A 10,784-nucleotide genomic window follows, 5' to 3' on the forward strand; every position below is an offset into this window, starting at 1 on the left:
TTAGTTCGCCCAATGCAGACTATATTATGGGACGGAGATAGCATGTAGGAACTTGATATTTCCCTTGTCAATGGATAAGAGCAACTCCAATGCTGAGACTCAGACGGACACGGATTTTGTCCGTTTTTCGTCCATATGGGTCATATGTCCGTCTAGCGGACTTGGGACGGACACGCGATGCATCCAACGCAGAAAAGACCCAAAGCAGACAGGCAAGTGCACATCAACAGCACCACCAAGCGAGCCGGACGACGGGCAGTGCCTCAGCCCAGCGCCGCCGCCGCCGCCGGCCCCAGGGCGCGGGCTCGCCCCCTCCTCTTCCCTTCTTCTTCCTCACCGGATCTGGCATAGAGGAATTGCTCCGCCATGGCCGACGTCCGTGCTCGACCGCCGCAACAGCCCCAGCCCCGGCCTTTAAGCGCGATGGCGAGCACCGCGGCGGCCTGCGCCGGTGGCCTCGACGGCGAGCTGGGCGAGCAGGCGCGCGGCGGGCGCGGACGAGGTGGCGCGGCGAGCGGCGATGCGCGCAGGGCGGGCGGCGTGGCGAGCGGGTGGGGCGAGTGGCCGCGGCGAGCTGCGGGGCATGCGGCCGGTAGAGGCGGCCAGACGGGCCGCTCGATGCAGTACAGGAGCTCCACGGCGACCGAAGCTCGTGACGGGGTTGCGGCTGCGGAGGTCTTCCTAGTGAGTGCGACGGGCGGCAGAGATCTCCCCGGTGCGCGGCGATGGGCGGCGGCGGCATGGCCAGTTGTAACGCCCGGATGATCATGCTACAGTAATCCCACATTACTGGTGCCACGTCACCCCAGTTATTGTTGTTAATCTCGCGTAGTTCAAAACCGATTTAAATTCAAATTTGAAATTAAGTCGAACAATAAAAGTTTGCAAACATTGAATAAAAAATGTTCAGTGGGTGCCAAACATTGCACTGGTAATTGTTGTGAAGAAAACTCATTTTTAGAAATTGCATAAATATTTTAAATTGGATTAAAACAGAAAAGGAAAAATAAATAAAAGAAAAGAAAAAACAGAAAACAAACTAACAAAAAATATAAAAGGAGAAACCCCCTCCCACTGGGCTCAGGCCCAGCAGGCCACCAGCCCAACTGGCCCAGCCGGCCGGCCCATCCACCCCACTCCCTCTCCATAACCCCCCACTCCACCGGTCAACCCCACTGACACCCCACTCTCCCCCGTAAAATATCTCCCCCTCTTTCCCCCGATTGGATCGAGATCGAGAGGAGGAAGCCGCCCACGCCGCCCGCCTCTGAACCTCCCCGCTGGATAGGTGCCGTCCCCCTCGTCCTCCTCTCTAAGCCGCTCCCCGCGCCCCATTACCCCGATCCCTGCGAACCCGCCATGAGCTCTCCCTCTCCTTCTCCTCTCTCTCGCGTGTGCACATGCTCACCGTGCCTGACCACGCGTCCTATGCATCTAGGCTCGGCGCCCTGTTGCTCGCCCGCACCCACTGCCGCTGGCTGCCCGCCTGCCTCCCGCGCGCGCCGTTGCCGCACGGGTTGACCCGCCACCACTGCCTGTCGCCCCCTGCGCCGCTTGCGCTCTCGCGCGCCTCGTCCGTGCCACGGCCCCGCACCCTCGTCCCCGCACACGCCCATGGCCGTGCGTGGCCGCCGCTGCCCGTCCCCTGCCGCGGCTCTGCTCTGGCCAAGCCGCCGCACGCCGTCACTTGCTCCCCCCTCCTCGCGAATGCTCCCGCCAGCCCCACGCTTGGCTCGCGTCCGCCGCGCCCGTCGCTGTGAGCCCCGCCTCGCTCGCTCACCGCAGCGCGAACCGCCCTTGACCTCCCACGCGGCGGTCTTGCTCATCGTGGTCGCGCTCCGGCGACCACCTCGCCTCGCGTGAGGCCGCAGCGCACCTGCTGCTGCCTCTGGCGACCCCTCCTACGCCGACTTTCTACGCCAGAAACGGCCGGCCGGCGAGCCCCGCCCTGGCCGCCGACGCGCTGTGGCGCCCGTGTTTTCCCCCGCCGCGGCCCGGTTCGCCCCTCGTTCGGGCGTCTGCCCCGTTAACCGCACCGCCCTGTGCCCGCTAGGCCTCTGGGCCAATGACATGAGGGGCCCACACCCCAGACCGTTTTATAAAAAAAAGAATAATGATAATAATAATAATTAAAGAATTAATTAACTTAATTAATTTTGATTAATTAAACTAAACAATTAATTAATCATGATTATTTAGTCTAGTCAATGACGAACGGGACCCACACGTCAGTTTGACCAGTCAACACCCCTGTTGACTGCTGACGTCATGCTGACATCAGCAAACACTATTCTAGATAATGTTGAATTGAAATAATTAAATAAATCCTAAAAATAATATAAATTTTTTAAAATTAATATAAAGTAAACTGTAGTTCGGATGGAAAAACTCTGTACATGAAAGTTGCTCAGAACGGCGAGACGAATCCGGATACGCAACCCGTTCGTCCGCCACACATCCCTAGCATAGCGAAGACACAACTTTCCCCCTCTGATTCATTTGTCTGAAAACACGAAACACCGGGGATATTTTCCCGGATGTTTCCCCCCTTCACCGGTATCACCTCATACCGCGTTAGGGCACACCTAGCACCGCTACTTGTCATGTCATGCATCGTTATGTATCTGTTTGCATTGTATTCATTGTTTCTTCCCCCTCTTCTCTCCGGTAGACTAAGAGACTGACGCCGCTGCTGGTGCCCCGACCGACTACGTTGTTGACGACCCCTACTTGCCAGAGCAACCAGTCAAGCCGCCCCCCCATTGATCACCAGATATCGCCTATTCTTCTCTCTACTGCTTGCATTAGAGTAGTGTGGCATGTTACTGCTTTCCGTTAATCCTATCCTGATGCATAGCATGTCATTGTTGCTACAGTTATTGATACCTTACCTGCAATCATATTTGCTTAGTATAGGATGCTAGTTTATCATTAGTGGCCCTACATTCTTATTTGTCTGCCATGCTATACTATCAGGCCGTGATCACTTAGGAGGTGATCACGGGTATATACTTATACATAATATATGATACTTGTGGTGACTAAAGACGGGTCGGCTCGAAGAGTACCTGCGAGTGCTTCACGGATTGGGTCCGAAAGGACATTTGTCCCGACGGCCCTCTGAGTGGATCTTTGTGCGGAGCGACAGGGCAGGTTGAGGCCACCTAGGAGAGAGGTGGGCCTGGCCCTAGTCGGCGTCCGCGGTTAATTCAATCAACACACTTAACGAGATCTGGGTATTTGATTTGAGTCTGGCCACTGGCCTATACGCACTAACCAACTACGCGGGAACAGTTATGGGCACTCGACATCGTGGTATTAGCGAAGCCTTCGTGACGTCAGCGACTGAGCGGCGTGCGCCGGATTGGACCGTAAGCCTGCTCTTGTATTAAGGGGGCTAGGTCTGCTTCCGGCCTCCCTCGCAACGTGCAGGTGTGCAATGGGCGGTGGGCCCAGACCCCTGCGCCATAGGATTTAGACCGGCGTGCTGAACTATCTATTGTGCCTAGGTAGGGCTGCGACGTGTTGATCTTCCGAGGTCGGGCATGACCTAGGAAAGTGTGTCCGGCCAAAGGGGATTGAGCGTGTTGGGAAATGTGGTGCACCCCTGTAGGGAAGTTTATCTATTTGAATAGCAGTGTCCCTCGATAAAAGGACGACCCGGAGTTGTACCTTGACCTTATGACAACTAGAACCGGATACTTAATAAAACAAACCCTTTCAAGTGCCAGATACAACCGGTGATCGCTCTCTCACAGGGCGACCAGGGGAGGATCACCGGGTAGGATTATGCTATGCGATGATACTTGGTGAACTTATCATCTACTCTCATCTACATGCTGCAAGATGGAGGTTGCCAGAAGCATAGTCTTCGATAGGACTAGCTATCCCCCTCTTATTCTACCATTTTGCAGTTCAGTCCACATATATTACCCCTTTCTTTGATACATTGCATATGTAGTGTAGCTCCTTGCTTGCGAGTACTTTGGATGAGTACTCACGATTGCTTTGCTTCCCTTTTCCCCTTTCTATACCCGATTGTTGTGACCAGACGATGGAGTCCAGGAGCCAGACGACACCGTCGACGACGACTCCTACTACACTGGAGATGCCTACTACTACGTGCAGGCCGCTGACGATGATCAGGAGTAGTTTAGGAGGATCCCAGGCAGGAGGCATGCACCTCTTTCGATATGTATCCCTGTTTGTGCTAGCCTTCTTAAGGCAAACTTTTTTACCTATGTCTGTACTCAGATATTGTTGCTTCCGCTGACTCGTCTATAATCGAGCTCTTGTATTCGAGCCCTCGAGACCCCTGGCTTGTAATATGATGTTTGTATGACTTATTTTATTTATAGAGTTGTGTTGTGATATCTTCTCGTGAGTCTCTGATCTTGATCGTACACGTTTGCATGTATGATTAGTGTATGATTGAATCGGGGGTGTCACAAGTTGGTATCAACCCGAGGCCTCGCCGGCGAGGACGACAGAGGAGGCGGAGCCCTCGCCGTCGAGGACGGGAGCTCGTGGCGGCGCTCGGCTGGGTGGGGATCTCGCTGCAGTTCCCGGTCGAGCGGCTCGTGCTGTGTCGCTGACTAGTAGGACCAAGGCGGACACGGGAGGGTAGCAGCGGACGAGAGCGGACAAGAGAAGCGCCCGCTTTTGTCCGTCGTGGACCCATTTGTGGCCCAAATTTGGGCTCAGTTTGGGTCGGGGTGGATGACAAACGGACAGCAGGCGGACATGCGCGTCCGTTTGGATTGCCCCGTTGGGCTAAGTTTTCTGTCTGGATGACCCAAATGGACTTCAATGGGTCGCCCTATTGGAGTTGCCCTAAGGGGATAGTAAAAAAGATTAGAACCAGACGTCCGATCCATAGACACAAACTTACTCCTGAAATTTTGGCTGATTGGGTTTAGATATCAGAAGTTTTTTGAGATTGACGTGATGTGTAGGCAACTATGTATTAATGGCTTGGTGCATCCGCCGTATCCAGGGGTCAGAGATTCACAAATCATTAAACCATGAATCGATCGCCATCGAAATGCCATTGAGAGTGGTGCTGCCAAGTTTGTCACTTTGTTCAGATATCCAGTGTGTAGTGTGCCAAGCCAATGTACGATATCTAGGCACAGCAATTTTTTTGCGAGAATAAGCACAGCATATTTGATGTAGTACAAGTGAAGTTTTCTTGTTCTGTGCTGGGAAAATTGATAGGAAAGCTACACCTGAAAACTTTAGCGAAGGTGTTACTAGACGCCCCGTAAATGTTCAGGATATGCTGTCATCTCGCTCTGGCATCGTTTTGGCTTTAGTTACTGCCTTGCTGAGCATGCACAGAAAACACAATAGCAAATTAGTGTCAGTTCAGAGAAGTACAGATTTTAGTACAAGATGCTTACTTGCACATGGGACGTTCTTCATCTACGAAGAAACAGAGTACTAAAGTTTCGACAAATGTATAGCGCGAACGTTCACTGCAACATGCCACGGCACGAAGCTACCCTGCACCGTCCGATAGAGTGGTGATGCAGCATGCTTGAAGGTGATGATGATGTCAGGGCTAACGTGCGGCCTGTTACGGCCGTCGCGCCGTAGTAATCTCCAATTTAGTTTTGTCAAATATTGACGGTGCGCTTGAGCTTGGCAAAAACAAGGAATGTGTGAACATGAGCTGGGCCATTAACAAGTACAAAACCAAGGGTAAATCCAAAGCACCCGTCCTTCACCAAACCAAGATCCCGACATATATAAACCCAGCCATCCCATGTCAAACCCACACACGAACCTACAAGAGCCAGCCACCCACCCACTATTTACACAGCAACAGCTACCGCACTCCGCACGTACACGCAAGAACTGAAACTTGGTGCCATGGCAAGGCTCTTTGCTGTGTGCTTGGTTCTGCTCGCCTTCACCATGGCCGTGGCGGCAGATATGGCGCCGATGATGGCCCCGATGGCGGCAGATATGGTGCCGATGATGGCCCCGATGGCGGCAGATATGGCGCCGATGATGGCCCCGATGGCGGCGCCGGCGGCCGACGCGGCCGACTGCAACAGCGACCTGCAGGACCTGGTTGCCAACTGCCAGAACTACGTCATGTTCCCGGCCGAGCCGAAGATACCGCCGTCGCCGGCCTGCTGCGCCGTGATCCAGAGGGCGGACATGCCGTGCCTGTGCGCCAAGGTCACCCCGGCGATCGAGAAGGTCGTCTGCATGGACAAGGTCGTGTTCGTCGCCAAATACTGCAAGAGGCCCTTGCAGCCTGGCTCCAACTGCGGAAGTAAGTGTTAGACCATATGCTGGTTATGATCATTTTTCAAATTTTCCAAATATATGTTGGATCAACTAAAATTTTCTGAAAGTTGGACAAAGGAAATGCCAATATATGTTTTATTATGGTTACTTTTTTCTGTTGTTTTGCAGGCTACCCCGTTCCTGGTGCGTTCGTGTAGTGCAGCATATCTTCTGATTGGATGATCACGAAGTCTGCAGATGCTATTTTCAGTTTTCACCATTATTGTACTAGTGCTTGTGACTTGCATATTTGCTGAGAGATAAGTTGCTGGATTATCACCTAGATAAATCCAGATACTTTATGATAAGTATAAATAAAGTTGACGGCAAATGTATGATTGCCAGTTAAAAAAAGCAGTTGGCTATGTACGTGTACTTGCGTTTCTTTAAAGGGCAGCTTATTTTGTGGGCGTTTGTTTTTTCGAAGAGGATCAAATCTATTATAAAGACTCATGAGAAGTACAAAATACCGGAAATATAATGAAAATTACATCGAAGTCCATGGACCGCCGAACGACCATTGCGCCGCCAAAATGAGCCACCGATGCGCTGATGTTGTCGCTCCCATATCGAAGCCGGCCTGACCTTGTCGATGACAGCTGGGAAGTCTGAGTGCATGTACCCCTAAAGACCAGCGCCCCGAAGCCACAGTCGTCGCTCTTGAATCCTTGAATAGACCTGAAGAATCTGATACCAAATATTGCCGTTGCGTACACACGACAAGAAACGAATCTCACTACCCCGAGGAGTCAAAAATACAAATATGTACTCCACTGTAGAAGTAAATGTTGGACTCTAGTAAGTGCCACACATAAAATACGAGCACATGCCAACTTAGAACGTTTTTTATGGTAAGTTTAGTTATGCGAGGATGGCAATTTTAGTTGGCAAGCATGGCAACTTTGTGCTTCAGTTTATTTTTCGATGGAAACTTGTCGTGTGTCACTGGAATTTGTCATCTTTGCGTGACTGGAATTGCCATCGAATAATGTCAGTTGCCGGAGTGCCACGCACCTGACGTGTGTCACTTATCATTTAGGTAAATATTTGTTGAAATGAATACACATCATAATAAATGGTCTCATAATTATCTCACAAATATATACTAAACATATAATCAGTGAAATATATGCTGCAAATGCCTTGGTCTGCATTCATAGTTTGCATCAATATGATACATCATACATGTATCCAACCTGGTTGTGCATGGATGTATTCATTAAATAGCTGCCTTTGTTGAGATGGGTCAGTACAACAAACATAAGTGCTCACAATTGACTATAAGACAAACAGAATGGACGATTGAAATTTCTTAGAAAACATTATATTTTGGAACATATATGCAACGCAACAAAGAAACAGAAGTGTAGACACGTGTCTACATAGGAACTAAGTGTTGACACTTGTCAGTGCAACAAACGCATGTGCGTACATTTGTCTACATGAGAAACAGAAGTCGTGACACTTGTCAATCAGCACCACCTACGCCTTGATTGAAATAATTATTTTCCCTCGGGTGAATTCATTCCCATCCATGCGCCTATATAAACCCAAGCATCCAACAGAGGACAACCACACCAAAACAACACAACTCTAGATTTAACATCTAAGAGAGAGGTAGCCAACCGATTACTACTAGTAGTAGTTATGGCAAAACACTTTAGTTTGCTCTTGGTTCTTGCCTTTGTTCTTGTTGTGACGGCTGAAGATTGTACCGTCGACCTAAAAGGGCTAATCCGAGAGTGCAAACCATATGTGATGTTTCCCGCGAGCCCAAAGATAACTCCGTCGAGTGCATGTTGTAGTGCGGTTCAGAAGGTCAATGCACCGTGCATGTGCTCCAAGGTCACCAAGGAGATCGAGAAGGTGGTATGCATGGATAAGGTTGTGTATGTCGCTGATTACTGCAAGAATCCACTCAAACCTGGCTCCGATTGTGGCAGTAAGTGTTATATTTTGAGCCATGTATTACGTACCCCTAATACTTGTCATGAACTATGCATGACATGCTTTTGTTTTGTAATATTTTCGCAGGTTACCATGTCCCATCTCAAGGACGATAGATGGATGTTTCGTATCTGGTAATCAAAGGAGAAATGTTTATTTAGTTCCTAGGCCTCTATGTTGACTGGATTCCTCTTTTATGATATGTGATAGGTTAAGTTTATGTTGAGTAATTCCTAGGGAATGTGGCCGGTTGTGGGGTGGAAGATCCATCAATGTATGAGTATTAATAAATATTTCTCCTCAAATTACATGCTTCCTCTATTTTGTTTTTGTTTGGTCCTTTTCTGGTTTTGATTCCTTTGAGTGTGAATGGGGATTGAAAACAAGAAAAATAAATCTTTGACAAAAGCTTTTTTCTCTCACTATACGATGATAAGTCCTTTGTGATATTGTACGGTAAGTATATGCTTGAAAATGTTAAAATTCAGAGGTGGAACTTGGACATGTGAAAAATAAACATAGAAGTAAATATTGGCTAAATTGGTTGGTGCTTCTATACACATCATAACAAATGGACTAATATACACTCTAAATATCTCACAAATATATACTAAACGTATAATTAATGATATATATGCTACAAATGCCTTGATCTTTATTAATAGTGTGCATTAATATGATACATGTATCCAGCTTGGATGTGTCTGGATGAATAAATGTGTTCAATAAATAGCTACATTTATTGAGATCGATCAGTACAAAAAAAATAAGTGCTCATAGGTTACTACAAGACAAACCCAATGGACCACTGGTATGGTTGTGAATTGGTGTTGGCGCTACGTGGTGCAACCATTGGTAGGAGCGCTCCATTGCTAGTGTTGATGAAGTGGTGCTGGCACCCCGTGGTATGACCATAGGTATGAGCGGGAGCACTCGGATCATGCGTCATATTACACTTTGGTTGCTCTGTTGAATTTTTGCCCAAAAAGGAAGTAGCTCCAAATGACTTCATTTGATAGGTTGTACATTGGTTTTCTTCCATATGTTCATTCCTGCATATCAGTAGTAACAACAAGTTTTCTTCTTTCACGAAGGATTAGTGTTAGAAAGACGCGAGAAATATCTAAAGCCCTCTGAAAAACATGTCAAAGCCCTCTTATAAAAGTAACAAAATATCGAGCCATTAGTACCCGGTGTTATCCTTTCTGTCCTACGTGTCTGTTTGTGTCTGGGTTTTAATTTCAGTTGGTTATCTGACGTGTTTGCAGCACGCCAGGAGTGGTTGAGGAGCAAAGACCTACGTTCACTTCTGGTATACGAAGAGGTCCCGTGGCAGGCGGGGGTGGTTGATGAATACCTTTGGTGAATAGATAATGGATAGCAGAAAGGTTCCCAACCTCTTTCCCCAAGGAGTGACCCTGAGTTATTGAACCCATGAGAGGAGGCGCAGTTGTGACAATGGTTTCTACCAAGCTTTTGTGGGAGAATTAAATTTCAGTTTTTATACCAGATCGTAATCAAGTTGGAACGAAGAACACTTGTAATAAAAATAGTCATGGGTATGATGGCTTGATTCTTATAACCATATTTTTGTGATCGGGATCAATATGATCTTAATGTGTGCTCTGGAAGACAGTTGTTAAGATGTGCTTGCAACATATCTAAGTGGGGATGTGTCCAAGTTATATCTTGATCGGAATGCGCCCTGCAACAAGAGTCAGTTTTCCAACTGTAGACCTTTCCTTGGCATGGGACTACCTTGATTATTGATAAAGCAGACAAAAGCATGGGCGTTTAATGACTACACCTCATGTATCCCCAGAGATCCGATCCACGCTACCATACTAAACCATTCTGTCACTGGTGTTCAGAATAGCACTTCACGTTCGCATTGCCTTTAGCCTCCTCGTGGCTCGAACTCCATGATCCTGGGTACCTGCAGGGACAAAGAACGCAAGAGAGACAAGGGACAACTACGATGTAATTTTATTTCACACATACATGATGTTAGTTCAAATTCATTCCATCGACCCCTCAAACAAATACATCAGGTTGCAAGGCTATGCCTCAACCCATGACCTTATCAAATTACTCACACACGGTGATCGGATTGCGAGAAGAAATCAATGAAGAACACATCAAGATGAATGCTTTATTGATAATATGTCTTACAATGGTTGTCGGATGCGATACAAGATTACAAGTATGACTAACTTGGAGGTGGTTTGCTGTGATGATGGTGATGGTGATTGCTACCTCTTGAGCACTGCGTTGGTTTTCCCCGAAGAGGAAGGGATGATGCAGCAAAGTAGCGTAAGTATTTCCCTCAGTTTTGAGAACCAAGGTATCAATCCAGTAGGAGGCTAAGCGAGAGTCCCTAGTACCTGCACAAAACAAATAAATCCTCGCAACCAACACGATAAGGGGTTGTCAATCCCTACACGACCACTTACGAGAGTGAGATCTGATAGATATGATAAGATAATATTTTTGGTATTTTTATGATAAAGATGCAAAGTAAAATAAAAGCAAAGTAA

The 10,784-nt window shown here is 48.1% G+C and overlaps 2 protein-coding genes across 2 annotated transcripts; both read left to right on the forward strand.

Annotated features, from left to right (window-relative positions):
* Nucleotides 1-5,796: 5,796 nt before the first annotated feature.
* On the forward strand, nucleotides 5,797-6,706 carry LOC125546967 (uncharacterized). The gene is made up of 2 exons (XM_048711041.2): nucleotides 5,797-6,286; nucleotides 6,430-6,706. The coding sequence occupies exons 1-2, from the start codon at nucleotides 5,875-5,877 to the stop codon at nucleotides 6,456-6,458; spliced, it is 441 nt and encodes a 146-aa protein (XP_048566998.2). The 5' UTR covers nucleotides 5,797-5,874; the 3' UTR covers nucleotides 6,459-6,706.
* Nucleotides 6,707-7,859: 1,153 nt separating this feature from the next.
* Nucleotides 7,860-8,555, forward strand: LOC125548729 (uncharacterized). The gene is made up of 2 exons (XM_048712275.2): nucleotides 7,860-8,242; nucleotides 8,335-8,555. Exons 1-2 carry the CDS (start codon nucleotides 7,948-7,950, stop codon nucleotides 8,361-8,363), a joined length of 324 nt encoding a protein of 107 aa, XP_048568232.1. The 5' UTR covers nucleotides 7,860-7,947; the 3' UTR covers nucleotides 8,364-8,555.
* The last annotated feature ends 2,229 nt before the right edge of the window (nucleotides 8,556-10,784 follow it).

The sequence above is a fragment of the Triticum urartu genome, chromosome 3A, assembly GCF_056163025.1.
Source record: "Triticum urartu cultivar PI428250 chromosome 3A, HENAU_Tu73, whole genome shotgun sequence".
In the NCBI taxonomy this organism is placed as follows: Eukaryota; Viridiplantae; Streptophyta; class Magnoliopsida; order Poales; family Poaceae; genus Triticum; species Triticum urartu.